The following is a 27,485-nucleotide window of genomic DNA, read 5'->3' on the forward strand; positions in this document are numbered from 1 at the left end:
GCGGCGGCCGCGGGGTCCCGGGTCTGAGCCAGCGCCGGGCGGCTCCTGGCCGGGATGTGAGCGCCGGGGCTGCTCCTCGGTGAGTGCCCGGGGCGAGCAGGAGGTGGAGGGGCCCCGCGAGGGCGGGCTGGTGGGAGCCGGGCCCTGGGAGTTGGCGGAGCGGCCGCCTCCCGCCCGGCGGGCTGCCCCGGTGCTTTAGTGTCGTTCCTATAAACAACAACGACGACAGCGTGTTTATTGGGTTGTTTTCCGGCGGGGGGGCGGCCCCGAGTCGGGCAGTCCCCGGGGGCTCCTGGGATTCCCGTGTTGGATCCCGCGGGATGCAAAGGGCCGAGCGGGCTGGGGAGCCATCCCGCTGCCTTTGCTGAGGCAAAGACCTAAATAAATGTACTAACTAGGTGTATAAATATAGTAAGGGTACTAAACAAAACCCTAAACGTTTCCAGCGTGTTGTGTCCGCGCCTTTCCCTTTTCCCCCCTCCCTCTTCCCACCCATTCCCATTCCCGCTGTTTGTGGTGCACACACGGGTCTTGGAGAAGTTATCAGCTATTTCAGCTTTTTTTTTTTTTTTTTTTTTTTTTTTTTTTTTTTTTTTTGGCCTTTTTTTTTTTCCAATTTAATCGTGTATTATCTTATCACAAGGCCACGTTTAGGCTTAAAAACTTTGCCTTGAGTGACCTATACTTACGAGGAGGTTCCCAGTTGTGTCTCTGGTGCCCCACGTTTGGGGACAGTGGGGTGGGGGGGACTTCTGTGGTTTTGTTTGCTGATTTCCCTGCAGGTTGTTGTCATGTAGTGTGTTGCTGGTTTGTTTCAGGGATGTCTGCTGTGTTATTTCCTTTCCTGTAGGTCGGTGGGCCTCCCTCCATAGGGCTGTGCACAGAATGTAAAAGGGTGTGAGCTTTTTATTGGAGTTTTCTTGTTTGTTTGGGTTTGTCGGTTTTTGTTGTGGTTTTTTTCTTCTCCCACAGTCATGCCCATAAACAGCAGGGGAAGCTGTAGCTAAAAATGGGACTGGTGTGAAAGACTGATGCTGAAAGGGAACTCGCCAGTAAGGGTGACTCTTCCTAGGAAAAGAGGCCTGTTAAGAAAGAGGAGGATGTGCAGAGTTGGAGAGTAGTTAATTGGCAGCTGGAAGCAGAACCAGTGGCAAGGAATTGGAGGCTGGGAATTCCACAGAGCATTGCTGCTGCTTTGAATACAGAGGTACAAAATGCTCAGCTGCCCCTCTGGGTAAGATGCTGTACTTTAGAAGTGCTTTTGCAAAGACTCTGTGTTGCTTTGTTTGCATTACAAGTTCCCCAAAGAGTGCAGTGTCAGCTCCTGAGGAAGCTTTGGTGGACAGTTTTCATCCTGGAATTCAGGGTGGCTGAATTTAGGGCAGGGCTAGGTTGGGTGGCAGATAAGCATTTGCTTACCTACCCCAGGGTTAATTTTCTGTGACTTATCTATTAAGTTCTCAGGTGCTTCCACTTAAATTATTGCATAGGCAGTTCTGATAGTGGTATTTAAGAGTTAAATTTTTTTTGGTAACTTAAACAAGGATCTAAATTTAGATTTAGGGGACTTTTTTAAACCTCCCTGTGCATGCTAGTTTGGCAGTGCAGGACTCTGGGCTGTAGGAGTGTCTTGTTAATCTGAATTATTTCCCTGCCAAGTTGTCTTAATTTACCTTTGGAATGTGGTGATGGCTGATAGTAGTCACACCATAACCGGATTTTTTCCAACTGGGTACAACAATGATTTTGACAACTTTTATTTTCTTTTTGTTGACTGTAAGATATGAAATTGGAAACAAAGTTAAATTATTTCTGATGTGTGACATTGCTTTTCTGGAGAGAACTAAATTTTTTAGTTGGTTTGGGGAAAAAAACAAAACCAAGAAAAATCCACAACCAAAATCCCTTCCCCCCAGTGAAGCAGATGTGCCAATGAGACCTGAAAGCCCATATGTTTGAAAATTTAGTAAGTTTAAATCTAGTTATAAGGGTCCTTAGAACATGATGTCTCAGTAGTGGCCCATGAAATTAGATCAGCATTCAAAACCACCCTGTGAGAAAATTCTGTGAGAAACCTTTCTTTGCCTGTGAATAATCCTGAGTGTTACCCAAGCAGATGAAAGTAAATGCCTTCTGTAGTAGCCCTTCTGTTTCTAAAAAATGTAGAAGCTACATATGAAGTTGGTGGAGGAGGAGCTGGGCTGGTGCCAGGAGGGAAAGTGCCCGTGGCTGGGAGAGGCACTCGCTGTTGTAGCAGCTCTGTGGGCTTCGTGTCAGGTGAGATGAAGCTCCGGTGCCTCCTGTGCTTGCCTTCTCACTGGAACATACTCAAAGGATGTTAAAATACTGATTGTTGGTAATGCATAAGGACTTGAGTTAAAAAAGCTAAATGTTTGCTGAAGTGCTTGTTTGATAAACACTTGTTCTGGAGGAAGCACTTAATCTTCTCTGTTGTTGAAGCCAACAAAAAACCCTGTTGCTAGTAGAGCTTGAAGAAAGCATTTGTAATTGCTCTTTGATTGTACTGTTAAAATGACTTGAGGCATCTCTGTGTAAAAAGGTAATCTGTCTTAATAGCAGAGCTTGGGCTTAAGGACACAGCTCTGTGAGCAAACCCGATTTGGCCTCACTGAGGTTGTGTCTTGGGGAAGGAAAGCACTGGTGCGAGTAGAGTGATCAAACACCTGCCATGCACCCGTTGCTTCTGTGGTTTAATGTTTGTTTGGGGTATTCTAAATGAGAATTTGAAAACAGAGGGGTGTTAAGGAGGAGGACAGTGCCTGTCTGCAACCAGCCCTGTGTGCAGGCTGTAATCCGGACACGGGATAGATGTGCTGTGCGGGTGGATGATGCACCTGCCCAAGGAGCTGGAGTGGGGTTTGCAATAAGCATCAGTGCTGTGAGTGGAAGAGTACAAGACAAGGGATCTCTGGCCAGATTACCCTGCATCTGTGTTCCATCCTAAATTCCTCTGAATAAACTTACAAAGTGGGATGCAGCAGGGAGGATTGGTGCATGTGAGAGCTGCTTGCAGCTGAAGGGCTGTATGGAGAGTAGTGCACACCATGGGATTTTCCAAGTGACCAAGCAGCGAGGGGTTGGGTACAGCCACGAGGACATGTCCTTCACACCCCCAAAATTAAGAGCAGCTGTAGTTGCCTGAGTCAAATGGCCTTCAGGGATAACGGTTGCTTTTTAGCAATCTGGCCTTTTGTGTTACAGAAGTGTAAAGGTTTGCCCTGAAGGAAAGATTGCCATCCCCTCCTTAACCAAACTTCTTGGTTAATATAATAAAAATGCTTTCCATCTATTTTGTATTTGCTAGTTCTGGCTCAGGGGTTTAGGAAAATTCTGATGTTGTAAGTGCTGGAGAAAATGGGGCTTTGCACAGGTGGGTGAACTCTCTGAAATGTATCGTGAATGTGTTTGTGTTTCACAGTGGCAATTTGTTTGAAATGCCTCCCATAAAAAAAAAAAAAAAACCAACAACTTGGAAATGCTGCTTATTGTTCTTAAAAAATAGAAGGAGCCTCTCTCACTAGGTGTATAGTCAACCATGGTTTCCCTCTTTTTTTCTTAAGAGCAGCTGCCTGATTTGGAAAAGGTTGTTTGTAAAGTAGTACTTGTGATGTGCTTAGAAATCTCAAATTCAATTCATCTCTTCACTGCTTGGTTTCTCCTTGTCAGTTTCCAGCTATCCACAAAGCAGACTTTTTTTTCTGACAGGATTTGGAGACTTGATTGTTTGCTGCAATACCAGATCTTCTTTAACTTGGATTTTTGCCTCTGAGCAAAGTACAAGCTTGCATTTGCAGCATAAATATGTCAGTTTAGATTGTCAAGTCACAAGTGCTGATTTGTTCGCCTCTGTGCCTAAAGGATAGCTTTCCATGGGGTAGCAAGGCAAAAATATCACGGGTAGTTGTTTTATTCACTACAGTGAAGAAATGCATGCTGTTTGGAAATGTAGCTGAGTGTTTGTTGGTCAGAACTGTGGCTTGTAGGAATCACTTTTTGAAACAAAGATCTTTTCCACCCTGTGCTTATTGCTTTGTTTTAAGGAAGACTGGAGAGCAGGGAAACGAAGGTAATGGCCACAATGAAGTGGAGGCTTCTCCCTGGTTTTTACTTGCCGTGGTTTTGGTTGGCCTCCATCATCCTCGGTGGCTCAGGAGGGCTGTGGCTGGCTGGGTGTGGCAGTGACAGGTCAGCAGGAACCCGCTCCAATCCCACAAGGTGCCCATGGAGAAGTAACTCAGGTTCTGCACAGCATCCAAATACACGGATGGAACACGTGCCTGCCCCTGCCCTGCTGGGGAACTGGTGCTGCCAGTCCTTCCCTTTGTGTGTCCTGCCTGTCACGTCACCACAGATTTTGCACTGCTGTAGCTAACTGAGCTTTTTGGGAGGATATTATATAATTGAGTTTCAGTGTGAATAATTCATACATACGCACTGCTGAAACTTGAAAAATTCCGGGTGTTCCTTTGTATTTTTTCAGTTGCATCATAGAGTGACTGGCTTTTGAGGAGTCTGTGTATTTTCAGCCAACATGAATTGTTTTTAAACAGTTTTTTAAACACTCCTGTTAACAGGCACAAATTTAGCTAAAGATATCAACCTCTCTTTAGGCAAGATTCTTACTGAAGTTAGGAAAAATCTTTACAAAAACTTAATTGTGTTGAAGCTCAATCTTATTTCTATTTAGTTTGTTGGGGTTTTTTTCCCTGAGCACTGAAGACTCCATTTGTAATTTGGTCTAGTTTAGTAGAACCTATGTTTTTAAGGCTCCCTGGTGCAGAGCTGGGCTATGTGGCTTAAAGAGGGAGTGTGCAAGCAAAGGTACAGATCAAGAGCACTTGAATAAAACATAATGTTTTGTTCCAAAAAATCTCTTAATATGCAAGATATGTAATGGGGAACAGGGAGAGTGGGAGAAGAGCACCTGATTGAAACTTCTTTACCACATTTATAAAAGATTTTTTTTTTCATTTTGAGACATGACACCTAGCTTTAAGTGTCTGTTAATTATATATTTTCATTACTTGCTTATAGAAGCTTGCCAGGGGTCTGTCTGCCTTAATGCTTTGTAGCATTATGTGTTAAAAGCTCTGATTTAATTGTCATTATGAATTTGGATCATGCAACATCTCCCAGTATCTGTCAGTTTTACTGCCAGTCTGTGCTGATGCACAGCAATTAATGTGATTGCATTAATATGCACTAAATCAGGTCTTATCTCTTCCACGGAATAATGGTTGGGGGGTCTGGTTGGGGGGTCTTCAACTTCTCTATTTCATGACTGAGCTGTGCAAAGGCTTTTTTTTTTTTTTTTTTTTTTTTCTCCTGCAATAAAGGACCTAAACTACATAATCTTTATTCTTCTTTTCAATCAGGCAAGATGGAGTATTTTGATTTAAAACACATGTTGTCATCCTGTTAGGCTTTGTTCAAAGGGCCTCTGGTCCCTTCAGTTTTGCAGTGAATTGCTGGTCCATGGGATGGTTTTAGTGTTTGTAGGCTTTCTATTGCTATTGTCAGTGGGGAGTTCTGGTTATACCTTTTGCTGCCATCCAGGAGCCCAAGACAAAGCTGAATCTCTCACCTGCAGTGATTTTCACAAGCAGCTGGTTTCATCCAGCTCAGCAGGGCTGTGAAACCTCACAGCTGTAACCACCTCTGAACTGGGACTGGGAAACCTACTCAGAGAGCAATGTGTAGGACAGCAGTGTCCCTTCTCCCACTCAGGTCTCTGCAGATGTGTGGGATGCCCTGTGCCAGCCTGGTGCCTGCCCTGCTGCTGTAGGTGCCTCCCTGAGCCGTGTTGCCCTGCAGGGATTCCCATGTCCCGCCATGGATGAGGACAGCCAGGATGAGCTGATCAACAAGAACGCTGCTCTGGGAAAGGGCAAAAGGCAATGTCTCGCCCTCCTCAGCGAAACAGGTAAGGGCAGCCTCTCTGCACGGGCACCTTTCTGCTTTGAGGTTGCAGAACCTATTCATTTACCCTTAAAAGGCTGGTAAAGAGGTGTTTGTGGCTATTTGTCACCTTTTTCCTGACTATTTTTGTTTCACTTTGCTTCATAGCTTGTGTGTATCAGACTGCTGGCATGCTTCCCTGGAGTTTCTCCAGATGGGCAGCTTGATACCACTGTGGAAATTTGGGAGTTCATTTCATCCATAATGGCATGATTAGGGGCTCTGGTACCTGTTCTGCCTGTCTGCATCAAATAGCTATTTCCTCTACTCTTCTTTTTTTTAAGAAAGCAATGGTGGAAATAGCTGGGATTCAGAAGATGATACTGGTAGTGAAGAGGAAGATAATGACACTGAGGAAGAGGGAGGTGAGGAGGACAAGGAAGAAAGTGAAGATGAAGAATTAGAAGGTAAGGTCTGTTCATGTGCCTTAACAGGCATTTTTTAATAACTGAGGAAGAGCAAGATGAAAGCTGTTCCTCCAGAAACTAACAGTGAAATGTAAATCCTGCTATTTCAGACTGATGCCAAAACCCTACAGTAATAAACAAGTAACAGTGCCCAATTTCTAAGCTTTTAAAGCATTTGCATGTTTGAAGACTATCTGCTAATCAAAGCAGTGGAGTTGTAGTCAGCAGGAGTGAGCTCTGCCCCAGCATGAGGAGGAAAAAGTCAAAGTTGCAGCAATGGCTTATGCTGTTTTTTCATTTATGAAAAGCATGTTTGTTAGTTTGCTTTGGCATGGGGCTCTAAAGTGAATGTTGTAATGGGGAATTCTGGAAATAAGTTGTTACTGCTCTAATACCTAGGGAGGATGGAAGATTAATTTTTCTTTGAAAAAGGTGTGTGGATGTTATTTGAATTTTTTAATTTTACTGAAAACATACTCTGGAGATACATATTCTTCTGAAACTGCTATGCTCCAGTTAATATTTGGACAGACAAAAATAGATTTTTATCAGATCCAAAGCTTGTTGAGAAGGCAAGAGCACAATTTTCCAAGTTACTAGTCAAACTGATTTGAACACAGACTAAAAAATTGATGCTAGGTGCCAAAAAGCTTTTTTAATGCATCCTTCAGAGTATACTTTGTTATGTCCAGACAGGAGAATTCAGTAGAAAAGAAAAGGGCCCCATTCTCATTTAAGAAAAAAAAAAAAAGCAGCCCAACGACAACCACCTCCAGTCCTCCCTCAAAGTGAGTAGGGTTTTAGGTACTTTTTGTTGCTTCTTGAAAATATCAGCTTCATTCACAGGTTTTAGGGAAAGACTAACATATCTTTGTATTTTGGTCTAAAAATAACAATACCTTTCAACAATATGTGCTGAGTGTTTAATGTTACTCAAAACCAAGCTTCTTTAAGCAGTCTCTAAGGCCCTGAGATCCCTTGGCTCACAAAATCATATTTTACCGGTGAAATCTTTCATTTGCTGTTCTGCAGTAGAGTGTGTTGCTGCTGCTTTTCCTCTGGAATTTCTCTTAGAAAAACAAAAGTTGGGTACATGCTAACTTTATTTTTTAACTTCATTGTTCAGCGATAGCCTGATATATCTTAACTGTCTTGTTTAGATAATCTTTTGCTTTTCTGATGTCTGTGCTTTGCAAGACTACACACATTATCAGGCTTTATTTTTCACCAGAGTAATCCATTGCTTTTTAGTGAAGGGATTTAGAAAGCAAGAAAACAGCAAAAATTATTGCCTTCAACTGGGCAGGCTGTGCTTGAGCCCTGCAGCCTCATAAAATAAGCTTACTTGGAATTTTCTGTGAACTGGAGCTCTATCCTGCCCACCCCCTCTGCCCTCATTGCTGAAGCCCTGCAGCACACACAAGCTGGTTTTTATCTCTCACTTCTTAAGATTGCGAAGATGATGATGAAGAAGAGGAAGAGGAGGAAGAAAGTGAGGCCATGGTGGAAGGAATGACTGATTCTTTGAAATCAGAGCCACACTTGAATGGAGTGAGCCTCTCCTCCGATGAGGATAGTGAGAACTGCCCCATTTGCCTCAACACATTTAGGGATCAGGCTGTTGGGACCCCTGAGAACTGCTCCCATTACTTCTGCTTGGACTGCATTGTGGAGTGGTCTAAGGTGAGTGTTTTGTCTGTGATGTCCTGTGGCCTTCTGGTGTGCTCTGCTCTGATCTATCTGTGATCATGCTGTTGTGCTGTAACGAGAACAAAACACTGTAATATTGATATTTGCTTTCTTAAGCTTTTTTAAACAGACTTGGGTTACTGCTCTGTTTGCAGGATTCATGTTGGAAGTTTGGATCTGTTTTTCTTGTACCTATCCTGATTTTCTCTATTTTCTGCACGTTGTAAGGTCAAAAGCAAGTGTGTTTGTTCTTTTGGCTTTTAAATTTGAGACATTGATTTTTCTCTATGCTTGGATGCATATATATATTATATATGTTTATCTATAGATCTGTCTTTATCTTTTCTTGAATTCTATATTGTGATCATTGGACTGGGATCTGTTGCCTCAAGCCTGAACATCTAAGCATAGAAAAGATGTAAAAGAATACTGCCAATCAGCAGCTTGCTCTGAATTCAGTTTTCATTCAGAGTTTCTTGCTACCTGTGTAGCTCCCATAGTCATAATCTAGGGTGAGAGTTAAAACAAAATTTACAGCGCAGGCAGCAGTAGCAATGGTGATTAAATTTCTTAAAAAGCAAATAAATTGCTCTTGTGAATATATTTGTAAACTGTTTCTAGTTGCTCATTTGTCCAAAGGAAAGTAAATGCCTTAAAACATGAGCACTATTTCAAGGCAGTGTTTGGAAGAACTTTAATGTTGCTTTGGCAATTGAATAATAATTAAATTGCTTCAGTAAAATAAATGCTTCTCTACAAATGCGTGGTTTCTCTGATAGAACATGTTGTTTGTAAACCAGATAAGTCAGTTTTAAGTATTTAAAATGTCAAGATCAATAGCTGTTAAAATGACTGCTACATTAATTTAATGCTTATTACATTAATAATTTAAGATTTCTTTTTAAAAATTGAATAAAGTGATGCACTTATTAACTGCATTGGGAATTTTTTTTTTCCTAGAATGCAAATTCCTGTCCAGTGGATCGAATCCTCTTTAATTACATTAACATTCGGGCACATTTTGGTGGTAAAATCTTAAAAAAGGTAAGCCTTTTACTGGAGCAAGCAACCAGGCCATTTGGCACAAAATTGTTATTCAAAAGTTTACCCTTCTAGGGTGTTTATGTAATACTTGATATCTGAATGAATGACTTCTTTTCTATTTCGAAATTGCCTTTTAAGGGGCTGTGACAATTTTTCTTCCTTAATCTTATTTCCTGCAATATTGTGTTGTGGTGTCTTTGTGGGGGTAGAAAAAAGAACGTTTTTCATAACTGCCTGTTTTGTATAATGAACATTTGACTGAAAACTGTTCTGCATGGATAAGCCTGTCCACATGTGGAAAGTGCCCTGCATGCTTCAGCTGCTGTTATAGGATGAATAGGAATAATCTAGATTATCCATGATCTCTTCTTAGGAATGCTGTGTAGCAGTTGGGTTTGTAAGGGGAGACACAAGGCAGTAGGAGAACCCTGAAAGGCACTGCTTGAGTGTGCTGGTAGTTGCTCACAAAAGGACATCGAAGAGTTGTCATTGCTCTTAATTGCTATCAGAAAGATGATGGTTTCCAGGGGACATTTAGGGGTTTGATGCTTTCTTTTCATAAACTGATGGTTTATTACTGTTTGCATTTTAACAGAAGTGAGAATTAACACTGAAGTAATACAGGGGTCAGCAATGTTTGCTCTCTTTTGTAGTCTCGTTTTTGGCATCTTTTTTTTAGTTGACTACTTTTGATCTTATTTTTAGTTTGGTTTTTTAATTTTTGTTTTGCCTATTCTTAAAATGCAGTTCTGTATAGTCATTGGTGTCTGTAGACAACTTAAATAGATGTTGTCAGGCATTTCATCATGCCCTAGATGTACTGAATGAACTAAGTGAAGGTTCTGGTGTGTAACAGCCATTTTGGTTCGTTCACTTCTAGATTTTGCTGCAGGTACTACTGTTAGTGTGATGATGGATTTTAAAAAGTGCCACATTCTGCATAAACTGTGAATCCCTGTTCTGTTTAGGTTCCAGTTGAGAACACGAAAACTCAGGGTACTGATGGAGAGGATGATCCAACGTTCTGTGAGGTGTGTGGCAGGAGTGACCGTGAGGATCGCCTGCTGCTCTGCGATGGCTGTGATGCAGGGTGAGAGGCTGAAATGAACACAGCACCTGCATGGTTGCACATGGCTGGAGTTTGCTCCACAGGCACTGTCTGGTTTGCAGGCTGCCCCTTGCTGCTCTCTTCAGGCTCGTCATGTGGCCAGCCGTGTACCCATGTGTTGTAGTGCAGACTTGCATCCCCATGATGTGATGGATCTTTTTGTGGTCATTTAGCAATGTATGTGTGGAGAGTCCTGCACACATCAAGGCTGCAGGCCACGAAACAGATGACTGTGCCTTCAAGTGATGAAGGTGTTTGTGCTCATCCATGCAACATCTGGGTGTGTGAGGGGTAGAACCTTACATCCTTTATGTCTCCTTGAGGAGAGCATGCATGACTTGTCCCAAGTGACTGGGCATTACTGCTGTGCAAGAGAATGCTTAAGATTCACAATTTTGTGAAATGTTGAGGATTTTCTTTACAGTCACAGCTCTCTTACTCTTGCTTACTTCTGTCTCTACCCCCTCCTTGATTAATAAAACAAATGTTTAAGTAGAGTCATGAATATATTTGAACACAACTTTAGCCCTACAGTTTTCTGCTAGAATTTAAAGCCCTTGGGCTGCTTAATCAGTCTTCTAGCATTGTCAGTTTGAAGATGTCAAAAGTTACCCATTGAACAAAGAGAGATGCTAGCAATGAGTATGTAAAATAAGCTTTCAAAAATTACTTCTAGCAAGCTAACTAGACATCTGGTAATTCTAGTTTTTCCTTTGTGTTCTGTGTCCATATACACTGTCCATACACGCATATACACTGATTCATCTTCTGGGAAAAAGACAAAATCAGGAACACTAAAGGTTGTTAAGAGTATCATCAGAACACTGAGTTTAAAATATTAAGCCAAAACAGTGTTTCATAGATCTCATCTTTAAGTTCTTTCTGAATTTCCATAAACCTGTCTCAGCTAGGGTATTGCTTCAGATTTTACTTTGTGATCTCCCAACATTACTATAATTTTTTAAAATATATTGTTATTTCTAGTTTGATACAGGTATTTGATTTTTGTCTTCTTTTCCTGAAGTAAGTTCTTTATATATACTTGATTTCTAGAGTTAGCACTTCCAGAAGCACATCTTGGAAAAAGAACTTGCCATCTTTACTAGCTCTCCATGGGTGAGATTAACTCTAGAAAAGTGTAGAATAGCTTGCTTCAACTGCTTATAAGTACGAGTGCTGTTAATATTGTGTTGGTTCTCAGGAAGCCGATGTTGTTTCCTGATTGCCTCTCTCCAGCACCTCTGTACTTCTCCTGCCACTATCAGTTTTGGCTCTGCACATTTCTTGCAGCTTGGGTTCAAATGGCAGGTGATTCACCACAGCATGAGGGGAAATGCTCAGTTTTCTGAGGTTTTTTTGAGCCTTAAGTGATGAAAATACCATCTAGAACTGAAGATCCTTGAATAACTATCAGGTAACATTGTTTCTCTGCAGTTTGGTAGAAGTGGATGCGTAAACCATCGTCTCAGGCTTAAGAAAATGAGTCTGCCTTATGTAGCATTGCATAGAGGTAAAATGCTGTCTTCCTTTGGTCAGGAGCATATTGTTTGATTTTTTTTTTTTTTTTTTTTTCTCAAGGTATCACATGGAATGCCTTAATCCTCCTCTGAGTGAAGTCCCTGTAGATGAATGGTTCTGCCCCGCCTGTGCCCCCATGGGTGCCAATGGTGCTGCAGGTAAGGATTTTGTAGTAGCCAGTCAAAGTAAATATTTTTCTCCCGAGTTAGATAATGTGAATCATGTGGTATTCTGAAGATGTGCTTAACCTCCTGGTTTTATCTGTTTCAAATAATTGTTTTGATAAGCATTCTCTCTTGAACCTTAAGATTAGACTTGAACTCTTGACTGATGAGAGGATCTTGTTTATGAAGATTTTCATCTGCAGTTACAACCTGTGGAGTTGCTTCTTGTAAGCATCCTTTAACCTTTCCAAGGCAATCCCAGCACCCCACAGACTGCACTGTGTTACATTGGAAAGAATTTATTAGTGTCCTGACCTCAGATTGCGAAGGTAGCAGCAATTTCTGTTACCTAGAACAGCGTTATACTGTGTGACTGAAGCAGTGGTGTCTCTGCTCATTTCCTGTCCAGAGGGTAATGGCTGCCTGCAGAGGTGATTGGTTTAAGAAAGGGAATGCTGGCTTTTTTTTGTCTGAAATTCTTTAAATTATTTCACCTGTAGAAAGACAAGTAACCTCAGGCTGTTCTCTTTCAAGATGCAGATCATGTCAGTGAGGAAGAGGTGGCCGCCCTGATGGCCGATGTTGTCCCCACCACCAGTAGGCTCCGCCCTCACGTCCGAACCCGCGCCATAGCCAGGACTCGGCAGAGCGAGCGCGTCCGCGCCACGGTGAACAGGAACCGCATAACAACGGCACAGCAAATCCGGGTATCCACGGGGTTTCTGAGGGAGCCTCTGCACAGCCCTGGGCAGGACTTACTCAAATAAGTCCCCATTTCAGTAGCTCAGCTGTCTGTGTTGACTGTCCATGGCACAGTGGTTAGTAGTTGAGGAGCTCTTTTAATCTGAGATGTACAACATGTGTAAATGGAGTACTGAACATGACCAAGGTGCTCTATTTGAAATGCTGCAGCAACTTCCTCTCTTAGCCTGCATTTTTATCATCCCTGGTGTGAGCAAAATTGTATTTTTATTCCTAGTGGCTATTAATACAAAGTTTATTCACCACTTCTCATTTTTTAGCATGTTTATTTGACAGTTGTTTCTTTTTTCCTTTGTCCTCTTACCTCCTTGCCCATAGCAGTAGAACATGTTGACTGACTGCCCTCAGCCCAGCTGAAGAGAAAAAAATTCAAGGTTTCTGTGTTTGTGAAAATCAGTCTCTTGTTGGAAGAGGAAAGAACCAGATGTTAGTGTCCTCAATAATGTGGCCACATGAGTTCAAACACATTAACAGTACTAGAGAATCTATGCAGGAGAGTATCCCAAATACACAGGATCCATCTCTTACTGTATTAAGTATAGTTTGAGATAGCTGCCATGAACGAAGATCCAGCTCACCTTAAGCTTTATCACATTTTCCTTTGATTTAAGGACTTCCCAGAATGCTTTAGTAGTTGTTAAATTCATTATGTCCTCCATAATGGAGAAGATTTTGACTGTCAAACCCCACTGTCTCCAAACCCAGATGTTTCAATTTTAACTTTAGAAGAATTAGTAAAATAGAAAAGGTTGATTAATTATTTGATGCATTGCTGTTAATCAATTACAACTGAGTAGTCAGAGCTATATGTTGAAAAAAAAATAAGGAGAGGAGAGTGTTGTTTGAAATGAAAGACTCTGCAAGGTAACTTGTTATTTTTCTTTCTTTTCTTATTTGTTGTTTTAAAAATCGTGTGGATTTTTAAAACACCTGTGGGTGAGAGGAATGGTGCCTGGGTACTTTACTATTCCATGGTAGTGTAATCCTGGGAACCCAGCACTTCCCATTCAAGAAGCTGTTCCTAGCTCCACTTCTCAATGTGCAGGGATGATTACAAGCTATATCTAGAAAGGCAGTGTTATTTATTGTCTTTGTCTCTGAACAAAAGTGCATCTTATTTTGGCTCATACCCTGAGTTGACTGAAGCATAATTCCACTGGTCGAGGGAGTGTAAACTGTTGTCCTCCAAGAGCGGTGAGAAGCTGGGAGTGTGCATGTAACTCTGAGGAAGACTGAAGAACAAGGTCCTTAATATGCCAGTCAGTAGATTAAAAAAGTGGCATAATTGCTTAACTGGCAGCTTGGTGATGTGAGGGGTTTCTTCATTTGAATCTCAAATCTATTTCTTTATCAGATGCTTTTATAAGTAAATGTTGCTGAGCTTTAGGTACCTGTATCATGTAACTTCTGATCCTCCCCACAGCATGTGCCGGGGTACCTCATGTCCTCTCTTCTGGATGAAACAATTGAGGCAGTTGTAGCAGGCCTGAACACAGCTGTCTACCAGCGTCCTCTGACACCACGTGCTCCTACCAGGCAGAAGAGGAAAACTGGTAAGGGCATCAGGCACCCCAGGGGAGCCTGAATCCTACAAAATACTGTACATCAGCTGTGTGCTGCCACACCTGCTCAGCTGTGGAGGTATCCCCCACGCATTGCTTCTTTCCCTATACCACCTCTGCCCAAAAGTGCTGTGAAAATGGTTTTTAAATGAATCCTTGTAACTTTTTGTGCTCCGCCATTAGTGGCGCTCTGTATGTCTCTTTGATCTGCTTTGTGTGTCATGGGAGGACAAAAAGGGGAGTACAGTGTGAAATATAGTGCCAACACTTAGTGCCAGAACTAAGATCATTGGTTTTTGTCCCATCAGGAAGGCGGAAGAAAGTAGGAGGCAAAAAAAGAACCCAGACAAAATCTGCTGGTGGGAAGAAGAGTTCAGGGGCACAGCTGAAGAGGCGCAAGCGTCTGACAAAGAAGAGAAGGGGAAAAAAGACGAGAGTAAGATCACATGTGAGTGAGTTTCTGCCAGTCAGTATCTGCCATTTGCAGTCCTCTGTAAAAGCACTATAACATGGGATTCAGTTGGAAGAAATGCCACCTTACAATCATAGCAGGCACATTTCTTTCTGGTGGGAGTCTGTTCAGAATGTGTCTAGAGTACTCCAGAAAGATGTTGTATGTGAAAGTGAATTGCAACTTCCAGACAGGCTTGCTGGCTTTGCTGACAATTCCTGTAGGGACTGTAGGGATCAGGTTGTAAAGCATGTCCTGCAGGCTTTACGTCTTGCCGTGCCATTCAGCTGTATTGTTTACTTGCTACTGATGCAAACTCAGTTAAAATTGCCAGCACCTATACTTTTTAATAGGTTGTGGATGTTTGTGGCTGTGTTGTTGCAAACCCAGCTTATCTGTAAGAGCTCTCAAAATTCCTTTCAGTTGTAAGTAGTGTTCTCTTGTAAATGACTCTGCAGAATACTCTGTACCAACTTGATTCTTTTTATCAGCTACTTTAACTAGAGTCTACATCTTAGAGCTAGAACTCTAGCATTTAATAAGGAACCAACAATTTTGAATTATTAAAGATTTTTAGAAGCTTAATTTATCTGGTCACATATCTGATACATGCAGTCTCTGTTTGAAGTGACATATAGGCCATAGTTACAAGTTTCATAAATGCTTCAAAACAAACATAGGCAATAAATGCATGCCACTTATGCTGCTGATGGTAGTAACCTGATGACTTTACACAGCCTAAATGAAGAATCTGGGGCTTCAAACACAAATTTACCTGCCCTAACATACAAATAACCTGATCTCTTTGTCTGTGCAGGGGAAGAAGGAGGTTACTACTCGTTCCCGTATTGCAAGAACCCTTGGGCTCAGTAAACCTGTGCGTGGGGCCTCACTTCCTTCCATATCCAAACCAATGGAGCCCTCGCTTGGGCTGATGAGAGCAGATATTGGTGCAGCGTCTCTCTCTGTGTTTGGAGATCCATATGAGTTAGATCCTTATGAAAGGTGAGAGATGTCTGGATTGTGATCAGGGACCTGGTAATTTAACAGGTGTTGGGTTGTTTGTACATACAGCTCCATGCAGAGTGTGAATCTCACATCTGAGGGCAGCTTTGGGTACACAGCCTATGATAACACATAATGGCCTGTTCTTTCTTTCCTTCTGGGCAGAGTTGCTAAACTTGTAAGGAATCAGCCTCCTCTAGTGTTTTTCTGAAATAATCAGCCTCTGATTATTTAAAAGAAAACTTTCAGTAAGATCTATGAGGCTCTTGAAAGCTTAGAATCTGAAGGAGTCTGGTCCATTGCTGTTGTTTATTTTAAGTGAAGGCAGCTATTTGGTATACAGTAAACACAAAATTAAATGAACCTCTGGAATCTTCCATGTTCTCCTTTTCTTACCTTCACTTTTCCAGACACTTCAAATTCAGGAGAAATCTTACTATGCCTTAGTTCATGTCACTCATAAACTTTGACTTTTTGGGGAGGGGGCGTCTGCAATTATTGTTGGTGAAATTTAGTTTTCCATTGAATATTTCTTTTTAATCCTTTCGTAGAAGACGAAAGGATCCATTTAACATTTTAGATTATTTTAATATACATTTGAATCAAGTTGCTCTATTTAAGCAGAACAGAAAATAAGTATATTGCACAAATATTTTTTAGTATATCATAATAAAACATACAGTGCTCTCTAACCACATCTGTCATAGCAGTATATCATCTTTTTGATGTGAAAAACATTTCAGACAATTTCAGGATTCATGTGTGTGTTTTATGACAGTAATGAAGAGGTTCCAGCAAATCCAGATTCGCCAGTGAGTGCCAAAAGGAGAGTTCTCTCCCAGTCAGCGCTGAGGTCTCACCGTCCTGTAGCTAGACCTGTTTCTGTGGGACTTCCTGGGTAAAAGTTCATTGTTATTTATTATTCTTAGTTGTCTAATGACCCTAACAAAAGAGTCAACCTAGTGATCATCCTTGTTTAACCCTTCTCTTACTCTGTCTTCTAAAAAGTACATGTGTGCATACATGCATACCTGCACAAGTGTAGATAAATAACCACAACAATTTGTGCAATAACCACAACAATTTGTGCAAGAATTCTTTTTTTGTGTTGAACACATACTCTTTCATCATACCTTTAACATTTCTGTTGAAATTTAAAATCAGTATTTTTTTCCCCTAATCTGACTCTTCTTACTTTGTTTTGTGACTATTTAGTAACCCCATTAGTATGTTTTAAATCCCCGTCTCATTAACCTGTAAAAAAACACTTGCTTCTTCGAGAAGGCTGGGGAATCCAATTGCACATCCTGAGGAGATGAGGGCTGTACCCATCTTACCCAGTTCTGCTGCTGTTTGTTTGAGCTCAGAAAATTGAGGAAAAGCTTTGTTTGATCCTGCAGTTTAACAGTTGCTTTGCTGTCTGTGTGTTGCAAGCCTGCCAAGGCTAGGGAGCCCTGGCTGCCCCCCACTGGCAGCCACAGTGAATTTTCAGGATTGAAGGGTAGGACACAGGGAATCAGGAGCATGATGAGAAGAAAAGGCGTGAGGGAAGTCACTGAGGCAGGTACCAACAGAGTCCCAGAAAACTGCAAGGCTAACAGAGCTGAAGAGACATGAAGGGAGCTCAGCTTAAGTGGTTAAAGGTGTGAAAGCTTTGCATAGCTGTGTTCTAATGCATCTGACTTATGAAGGTTGGTTTCTCAGCATTAAGGTAGTCTTATTTCTATGATGACTTAGATTATTTGTCTACCTTTCCCATTTCAGTCCTGAAAGGACTCTTTCAGGAAGCTTTCCCTGTCTTCAGAGTTATTTGAGTAACATATTGGTTAGAAGATAGAGCTGTTTAGGTGATACTCAGCTCTTCTAAAAGCTCCATTGGCCTGGGCTACACTGAGTTTCCTGGTCTAGCCTTAGCAGCTGATTCCTTTAGGAATCCCATTTTGTCTCTCTGTTGTATGTTATTACAGGTGTTTTAGTGTACATTATGTGAATGAGGTTTGTTTTGTTGTCATGCAGAAATTAAATGTAGCTCCCTCAAAGAGCTGGGTCCCTTTGGAAGTTTGTTTTTTAGCAAATTCAAAGGGAACAACCCCTCAAATCCCATCAACTCAAAAGCAAAGAATGAAAAACTAAAACCTCAAACACCAGAAACACCTTATTTCAAGAACTGAGAACTTAAACTATCTTCATACAATTGAGCAAAGCATGAAGGGGAGTGTTTGTGCTGTCCCATGTGTGGGAGCATTACAGTTGTTTTTCAGTGTAATTTCTGTATGCCATGCTCTTAGCTACCCCTACCAGTGGCACCTTGTGGTTAAACACTGGTTCAAGCTCTGTCAGGTTTTTTTTAGATGGAAGTGTAGGACTGAGGAATACATTTGTGTTTGTGATTTAGTGGGGGCAAGAGAAGCAGCTAGGATAGAAATATCTCTGAAGTGATAATTGGTGGTTTATCCTACAAAAATGCATTTTAAATGCACTGGAAAGTTATGATGTACAACACAGTGAGCACCAGCATTTGCTAACCAAAAGTCTCAGATAATGATTACTTTCTTATTTTGTGTTATTCCTGTGAGAAGTCAATAAAGACTTCACCTTCTGTTTGTCAGAGAAAGGTGGGGAGTGAATGACTCTAGTGAAGCCAAAACTACAAGTGAACTTCCCTGGCTGACCTCTGTTTATGCCCTTGACTTTGGTTTCTTTTTAATGTAATGTGTGTGTATAGAACAAGTGCTGTAAGAGTAAAGGAAATGTAACCCCTCTGAAACATGCAGAAGCAGTGTGCCTGCCTTGAGTCCTGATCAAGAAGCAGAAGCTGCTCCTGTGCCTGATCTGTTGGGAAGTATCCTGTCTGGACAGAGCCTTCTCATGATGAGCAGTTCAGATGTGGTCATCAACAGAGATGGTTCGCTGACAGCAAAGAAGGAAGGTAAAGACTTGGCACCTCACAGTGCTATTTGCCTCTTTGTTTCATCACATCTGCCCTGATCCTACAGGCTGTATAGCTTTAAGCTTAGGGATGCTCTTACTGAGCAGTGGAATATGTAGGATATAGTGGTAGCTGCCAACAGTAATCTGTTTTATAAGAGGGATGTTCTGAAGTAGTGTCGCTCGTCTGTGTTTAAATGCAGACCTGAGATGTTACTGGAGGATTTTAGTTTTAATACGTAACTTTCTTCTTTCAAATGAGTTGCACAGTGGTTTCATGCTTTGCTTTGTTATAAAAAATGTAGGACTGGATAGACCAGAGTTATCTTAGTACACAGTTTTTCTGGCATGTGTCATGCATTGCTGCCATGCCTGTGATCTGTACTTCAGTTTGAAGAGCAAGGTGAAGGACCTTGGCAAGAAATCTCTTTGCAAAAGCAGAGCTCTAAATATGTGCTATCATCTCCAGCTATGTCTTCCCTTGACATGGCATAACCTTAAAATAATCTATTAAAATTGAAACTCAGAGCTTTAGTCTTAAAATAAGTGCCTCTAACAGCCTCTGTTAGTCACTTCTGTCAATCAGCAAGTACAGGATAATAAGCACTAATCAGGTGATACCTACAGAACAGAATCGTGTATTTCCTAAATGTTAGTATTTGCTTCAGATGGGTTGTCTGGCACTAAACTGTGAGTATCTGACCAAAAGAACTACTGGACTTCCTTATTACTGTGTGGCATGTCTGCAAACCACAGTGGAACTTAAAATAATTAGCTCAGTACTTTGGTTAACATTGGCAGAAAAGTTCAGGATATGTCCTGAAAAGCTGAATTGTCTGTTTTTGTGCCATAGCTCCATTTCACAGAAAACCAGCGAGTGACTCGAGAGTGGAGGATGGTTCAGGGCACAGCACCCACCCGAGTACAGCGCTCTCAGGGACCACAGCAAGCAGCTCCATGGCCGGACCTTCCCTTTCCTCAGGCCTGAGTACTCGCTCCAGACCCTGCTCCTCAGGCTTGTTCCCCTTGCCTCCACCCTCACTGAGCAGGAGCGAGTCTGCAGCAAGCCCTGCACAGACTGCACTGGAAAAGACAACTGTAAAATCAGAATATTCAATGACACCCAGGTCTGTCCAGACTCAGAATACAGCCACTTTGAGCAGGCATGGCTCAAAGTTGGATGAAATGCCCAGATTTAATGGAAAATCTAAAAACTTTGTACCCACTGATTCATCTTCAAAGCCCCTGAGCTGTAACTTGAATTCTGGCTCAAAAGCTGTAACTGTGAGGCCACCAGTAAAACCACCTTCCCAGAGAATTGACATCTTTGAGCTTCCCAGGATACCAAAGATTAAAAAAGAAACCAGCAGCAAGCAGGTGGTGCCGGAACCTGCAGGAAGCCAAAGCTGTAATATCCCCAGCTCCTGTATAACCCAGCTGACTGGCAAAGAGAGCACTAATCAGCCAGGAAAGGGTAGCAGGGTGGAAAGTCAGAAGTCAAATTCCAAGGAACCGCAGCAGCAGACACGTCCAAGCGGGGTGTCTTTCTCCACCCATCCCGGCAGCTATAGTGGTTCATCGCTGCTGGGCACTTCGAGGGGAAAAGGCCCAGGCTCTTTTGAGAGTTTTAAAATCAATATTCCTGGGAACACAGGACATTCCAGCAGGCTGGCTAGCCCAGGATTTTGTAATACCTTCCGCCCTGTGGATGATGAAGTGCAGCAGAAGGAGAGTCCTTTGCCTCTTTTCTCTGTAAAGAAAAAGCAGGTCAAAAGTGAAATCTATGATCCCTTTGAGCCAACAGGATCAGACTCAAGTTCAGCAAACAGCAGTCCTGAAAGGCTTGGCTCAGGGATCCCACTAACTAATATCACCAGGACTATTTCCATTGAAAATCCAAAAGTTCAAACATTTCAAACTGTCCGTCGTTTCACCCCTTATAGGGTAGAAAATATATTTGAGTCTGGGACGGACTCTGACCTGCCATCTAGTAACACAGAGTCTCGTGATGATGTAACAGTAGCAAGCAGGATTGTAGAACAGATCTCTGATACAGAGGAACGAGACAATGTGGATGAGGCAGATGTGCTAAGCAGTCCTTGCACTTCGTCTGCTGTTAAGGAAATTTCTAATACAAAGTGTTTAAAGGAGGAAAGCACAGAAGGACCTAATGTATTCTTTAATGCTGAAGAATTGATTAGACCTAGTATTAATGTGAAAATAGAACCAGATAGTCCCTCAAAGAGTGACGGGCAGCAGGTCCAAAAGGTAGAACAAGTAGAGAGGCGATCACGTTCCAGATCCCGTTCAAACTCCAGCTCCCGAAGCAAGAAGAAGATGAAAAGGAAAAAAGCACTTGTCAAAGAGCAAAAGAGATCACGTTCAGGGTCAAGAGACCGAGCACATTCAAGGGACCGAAGCTCCAGATCTACCTCTTGTTCAGGTGGGGAAGAGCACAGCAAAGCACACACCTTAAAATCCAAGAGCAGGAGGTCTTCTACTGACCGTTCTAGCAGTCATGAACGATCTAAAAAAAAGAAAACAAAGGATAAAACCAAGGAAAAAAAGGCAAAAACTTCTTGGTCTAGGGACAGAAGGAAATCTAGGTCACGTTCAGGTAGTCCTGGCAGTACTTCTGATTTTTATGAAAATAGGAAAAAGAAAAGACGGTCTCGGTCAAGATCAAGGCGGAGGGACCGCTCCCGGTCAAACAGCGCTGAGAGGACTAAGAGGCGGAAGCACAGGAGGGACAAAAGCTACGAGAGGTATGATAAAGAAACTAGTTTGAAGTCAAGGGACAGAAAGAGATCGAGGTCCAGATCTCGGGAGAGGAGAAAGTGGAGATCTCGCTCTCGGTCTGCATCTCGCTCTCGGGAGCACAAAAGCAGCAAATCAAAGGAGAAAAGACTGCGATCCCGATCACGTTCCAAAGAAAGGAAACATAGATCAAAAGAGACCTTGCCTCCTCCTGCACCAGAAAAGGATCAAAAGCCTCCAGCTGAAAATGTGACCAGATGTCTGGAGCAACCCCATTCTGTGAAACAAGAGCCGAAAGAGGAGCTAGTACTAGAAGGGCTTTCCATAACCATCCAACCAAATGTCAAACTTGAGGAAATACAGGCTGAAACCCCAGTTCAGATGAGAGAGGTCCAAGAAACTTTAAAGGTAGAGTCCATCTGTCAGGAAGCGAGCAGTGAAACTGCATTCCCTGCACCAGAGAACAAAAACATTTGTGTCCCAATTGGCGATGTGGATTCATTTGCTGAAACGGACTTAATGAATAGTACTGATGCAGCAGTGCTCAGTAGCTGTAGCAATACAAACCTAGAGATTACAGTTAAAATAGAAAATACTGCATTATGTCCATCTCTGATGGAACAACCTCCAAAGAAGGAGGTTATCATGCATGTTCCAGCTGAGGCTGCACCGATTCAAAGCTCATCCAAAAGCAAAGTCGTGGACTGTGTGAGGGAGGTTAAGGAGGAGTGCCTTGTCTCAAATGAAAATACAAGTAATTTCACTAAGCCTGAGCTGGAAGTGGTACCTCAGGGTCCTGCCTTGAAATCAAAAGCACCAGTGAAAAGAGTTACCTGGAATCTTCAAGAGGAGGAAAGTGGCGTGTTATCTGCTGGAAAAGCTCCAAGTAAGTCTCTTTTGGAAAACAAACAGCAGTTGAAACAGGGTGTATAAGGCTTAGGGTTTTGGTGCCTGGCCAAACCTGGTTGTAGAGTAGGAGCTCTGTCATGTGAGCTGAGATGATGCTGTGGTTTGCAATCCTGAGAGCGTTTTGCACTGGTTGAAATCATGAGGTGAGTTGTGTTAACGAATTGGAGAGGACGTGCTGTCAGCACAGCTCAGCCAGTGGCAGCTTGTTCACTCGTGAAGCGCATGCAACAGCCCCATCTCTGCACTGGCACCCCATGTCCCACCCTTTCTGCACTTAACTAGAATGGTTGCCTTGCCTTCAGAATTTATAAATGTTTCTCAAAACCAAGGAGCGTGACAAGTCTCTGTAGCTCACTTCTGTGAATGCTGCTAAACCAAAGCTGCCAGAAGCAGTTTGGCTGGGGAACCTGTGCTATTTGTGTTGACAGAGTTACCTGTGTTGTTCTTGTTGGTTACTCTGAACAGATAAATCTGGTAGAAAGAAGTTGCTCAAGGGGATGAGAAGCTCTCTTATGAGAAGCTTTAAAATACAAATGACTGCTAAAAAAATCCTTCTATAGCTAGTTTTGTTGTTAGATGCTTTTAATTTTTAAAATAGAATTGGGTTTGAATCTTTGACAGTTTTGTTCTTAAGATGTTTTCTTTTCCTTGGGACACCTAGGGATGCCGTTTTACAAACTTCAGCGAGCAAAAGAAGGGGCCTGGAAAGCAGAGGACTTGAACCAAACATTAAATCAGGTGCAGTTAAATGAGCCTCCTCCAACCAATTATATGATTCCTGAGCCTATGTTTCCTGATCTAGATTCCTCTCAGGTTGGTTCCTATTCCAGCACCCCGGTGTCGTGGAAGGCATCCCATCTCATCTGTGCCCTCGTTGTGCAACACCCTCCTCTCATGGCAGTTTGCCTTCCTCTGCGTGTGGTACATTTCATGTGGCCCATACACCTCAGCAATCCTTCAATCATTTAATCTCTCAGGTGTTCCCTACAATTGAAGAAATGTATTATCTTTTAATTCTGCTCTGTACATGCAGCTTCTGCATTCAGCAGTAGCTTGCAGAATGGTGATGCTGCCTTAGAAGCTGTGAGCTTCTTCCTGACTGTGATCAGGCTGTAAATGTTGGCTTGGTAGCCTTGGTCTGAGCCATCAGTCTGTGCTGTCCACCACTTAAAGGGGATTGGGTTTGGTGGATAAAAGGTGCTCAGAAAATCCTTCTCTGATATTGTGTCTTGTCAGCACCAGCATTTATGGAGTGGTGTCTGTTTCACAGGTGTACTGTCAGAACATCCCTCTGGCACCAGCTCTGCCCTCCAGCCTGCCCCCCTACGCCCCGGTGAGCCAGCCCACGGTTCAGTTCATCATGCAGGGCAGTCTTCCAGCTCTTGGCTGCGTGGCAGGACAGAGCCTCACCCCAGAGCCAGGCAGCCTGGCTACAGCATCTGAGCCAGGAATCCAGGCTGCTTCTGTTGGAAGTGCAGAGGAAAAGATCAAAACACCCAAACCTTCAATGGATAAAACAAAAAACGAGGAAGTGAGTGAATGCATAAAATTAATGAGCTGTTTATTTGAACTTTTTCATTTGGGGGATTTTTAAACTTTCTGTATTCTATTTTCCCAGCCCTGCTGGTTTTGGTGACTGACTGTGCTAACCCAGGAGCAGCAGGCAATTCTCTTTTTGAATTCATTTGGGATTTACTCCATTAGAGGAAATTGATTGGTTTCTGTTGGTTAATCACAATAGGACAGAGAGTGATTAAAACATCTACATTGTTAAAGTTCTGAAACTTTCTTGCATGAATATTTGGAAGGGAATTTCCAGAAACCACCATGTCCAAGTTTCTCTAAACATCTGGTTTTCTCGTTTCCCCTTTCTCTTTTCCTAGCTTTGACATTAATGTCAATTCTCATAACAGTCCTTTAGAGAGGTAGGACTGTATCTTGTTGCTTATCAGCACTGAAAATGCAGGGATGGTAAAATACTTTGGAGATCTTTCAGTGCAAGTCCCTTGCTGATGAGTTTTGGGTTTGCTGCACAGACTATCTGCTCTAGGTACAGTGGGTGCTAATACAAGAACAAAAACTTCTTAGCCCATTATTTTGCTTTGTACCATAAAACAAAACAGTAAGATGCATTTCCCACTGAGCCTCCATTTATGAGCAACAGTTTTTATGAACTTGTTTTGGTGGCAGCTGTAATCATTACTTCGTAGGCAACTCTGCAATTTTCAGATTGTCTTTAGAGCTGTCTGAAGCTTTATATTTGCAGTTGTGGTTTGCTGCTTTTAGAATCTGATTGATGCCTTTTGTTGGACGTGTGTTTACTTCAGAGCTGTTGGAAGAGAAGCAGATAAAAACCAGGAAGCCCACGTTGCAGTCACTTGCTTAAAACACATTCTTTAAGACACAGAATAAATGTTATGTAAAGCAAGGGCTCCTCACAGTGCAAACTGAAATTTGTTTCAAGACAGTAATTGACAGTAAAGGAAATCACTTTGAGGTGATTACTTGGGTTTCTGAAACTGTGAAATGGGAACTTTCGTTGTTTGAGCATTTCTAAGAAAAACAGATTCAGAAACCATTCCCAAGGCAGCACAAGGTAATGGAGTTCTTTTTCCTGTGCAGTACATGAAGAAGCTTCACATGCAAGAAAGGGCTGTGGAAGAAGTGAAACTTGCCATCAAACCTTTCTACCAGAAGAGGGAGATTACAAAGGAGGAGTACAAGAGCATCCTTCGGAAAGCAGTGCAGAAGGTGAGGGCCCAGTGAAAGGAAGTGGAGAGGAGGAGCTGGGCAGGTCGTTACATACGTGGCAGTACTTTCGATTGCACTTGCCCTTTCAGCAATTACATGCCGTAACTGGGCTAGCAGGTCTTTGGACCCTGACTGATACTCTGCAGCCCTGTAGTGAAACAGTAGTTGCTTTAAGCAAGACTGATAGGTGTCATTAAAGAGAGCTGTCAGTCTGTTCCTGTTACCAGGTCATGTTTTTAGTGGACAAGAGCATAGCCAAGCTTCAGTTGCCTGAGCTGAAATGTTACATGGTATCTGCCCTGGGTGAGAATTGTCAAATCCCCCTCACTAAGGCCTTCAGCCAGAATTCTAGCTGTTTCTGATAAAGTGAGAAAATTCTTTGTACATTTAAGTCCTTGAGTATCTGTGGTGTCCCTGAACCTTGGAAGAGGGCCTTGTAATTTCACTGATACAGACTTTTGTCTCAAATCTTAGTGCTGAGTAGATCATGGCTACGAAAGACATAAACAGCAAGTAAATGTTGCCTCGTAAGGGGAAGTAATGCTCCTGTGGTCAAGGCAGTTAACTGACCTCAGAGAACTGTATTTTCTCCCTGCTCTCCAATCTTGCTATCACTGAGAAATTCCATCATAAATAAAAATTCCCAAGGTAATGGCTGCAATTTCATGTCTTCTGTGTGACCCATATGAACTGTAAGTGTTTGCAGGAGAGCTGAGCAGTGCCAGTTGCTACTGTGAAAATCACTGTGAGCTCTTCTCTGAAGAGAGATAGAGTCTGTGCTTTCTCCCCTGTCTCAAAAGGAGTTCTCAAAACTGCCAAATTCTTTTAATCTGAGCATTGCTTCCTCAAAAGCATCCCAAAAATGGGATATCAACACTTCCTTGGTTACTACATGTTGTGTAAAACTGGATAGGTGGGTGGAAAAGCCTGTAGTAAAAATTAGTAGTTTTGCTTTGAGATGCCTCTGCATTCAGTTAGTACTCTGTAGATAATCTCTGGGCCATTTCTGGAATGCTTGAAAGAAAATACTGCTCTTGTCTTTGTTCTCTGCTTTATGTACCCTGCTATGAGCCTTGGGGCTCTGTGCAGGAATTGGCTTCCCAAACAGCCTAGGGCCTCTCTGCCACTTGCCTGAGCTGCTGTCACTGACCAAGTGCCCTTTCTGATCCTCTGCAGATCTGCCACAGCAAAAGTGGAGAGATCAACCCTATGAAGGTGGCTAACCTGGTGAAGGCGTATGTGGAAAAATACAAACATATGAGGAAACATAAGAAAACTGATGGTGAAGATATACGTGAAGTGGAAAACTGAGAGCAAGCCACAGCCAGCATGACTTGGACTGAGCTTGTCCTAGCTGTGGATACTATGGGAATAACAGACTTGCAGTTGCATCCCATTGTAAGCAGAGTGCAGAGAAATAAGATGATAGTAGACTTCATCTATGGAACCTTCTCTTGAATTGTTTCCATATGGGAATGAAATTAGGACTTTTTTGGATTACCTACAGCTGTAGAACAAAATAACAAGCAAATGCCTCAGACCAGCAGAGTAATTCAAGGGGAAACACAGAAGAGATTAATGTTTGAAACTCCTGGATTGCTGCAGTTTTCAGGGTTACTTTGATCACATTTTTGGGCTGTGCACTTGTCTTGCTAAAGTTTGAAACTGGACACCACTTTTCATACAGTATATTGAGAGCTGTATACTGTTTCCCTTGTGTTTATTTATGGAAATACGGATTGTCTGTAGAAATTTGATTTAATACTTGAAATGTTGTATTTTTAGCCCGTTGGATGGTGAGCGAAGCTTTACTCGCTCTGGCATTTGGGGATTGCAGAAATGAGCTAACCTTTACAAACTGACTTCAGAAACACTGCTCAAGCTGTGGTGTTCATTTACATTCTGTTGGAAGTACTTGGTTAGTGAAAGAATTTAATTTTGGGGTGGGAGATTGTGTTGCACTTGTGTAAATAATGCACTGATGGCTGATTTTGTGTCTGCCTTTCAGGAAAAAGCAAAACAAAAAGCAAGCATTGTCAATTTTCCGTAACAAGCCCAAAGGATAAGGTTGAACTGATGTACAAAGCAGAAATGTGACAGAGTTTATAAAGTTATTTTGAATGGTTTTTGTCCTACAGCAGGTGTCATTTGTTTGTCTTGCATCTCCCCCGTGGCCTGGCTGTTCCGTGTAAACCTGCACACTTGGCTCTTGCACAAGGAATACTCTGTGTGGAAGGTGGTTTGGGTTGGATTAGTGAGTGTCCTTCCTGCTCTGCAGGAGAACTGGTCTTCCTATGAAGAATCAAAGGAGTCCAGCACATGTTCTGACTTCTTCTCGATTGCTTTAGCAAAACTCCTTGCCTGCAGGTGCTGCAGAGCAACTGGTCTTTTAAGTGACCATCTGAAATACAGGCTCTTAGGTTCAAGGGTGCTGGATATCATTTGACTGGA

The 27,485-nt window shown here is 42.3% G+C and overlaps 1 protein-coding gene across 1 annotated transcript; it reads left to right on the top strand.

The window, feature by feature from the left end:
• PHRF1 (PHD and ring finger domains 1) lies at positions 1–27,171 on the top strand. The gene is made up of 18 exons (XM_083864342.1): positions 1–79; positions 5,749–5,944; positions 6,264–6,386; positions 7,837–8,069; positions 9,036–9,119; positions 10,088–10,209; positions 11,806–11,903; positions 12,444–12,616; positions 14,095–14,224; positions 14,542–14,681; positions 15,502–15,689; positions 16,468–16,587; positions 18,464–18,618; positions 19,471–22,260; positions 22,945–23,021; positions 23,554–23,814; positions 24,906–25,034; positions 26,211–27,171. The coding sequence occupies exons 2-18, from the start codon at positions 5,854–5,856 to the stop codon at positions 26,343–26,345; spliced, it is 5,049 nt and encodes a 1,682-aa protein (XP_083720468.1). The 5' UTR covers positions 1–79; positions 5,749–5,853; the 3' UTR covers positions 26,346–27,171.
• Positions 27,172–27,485: the final 314 nt, after the last annotated feature.

Source organism: Zosterops lateralis (assembly GCF_965231275.1).
Source record: "Zosterops lateralis genome assembly, chromosome: 6".
Lineage (NCBI taxonomy): Eukaryota > Metazoa > Chordata > Aves > Passeriformes > Zosteropidae > Zosterops > Zosterops lateralis.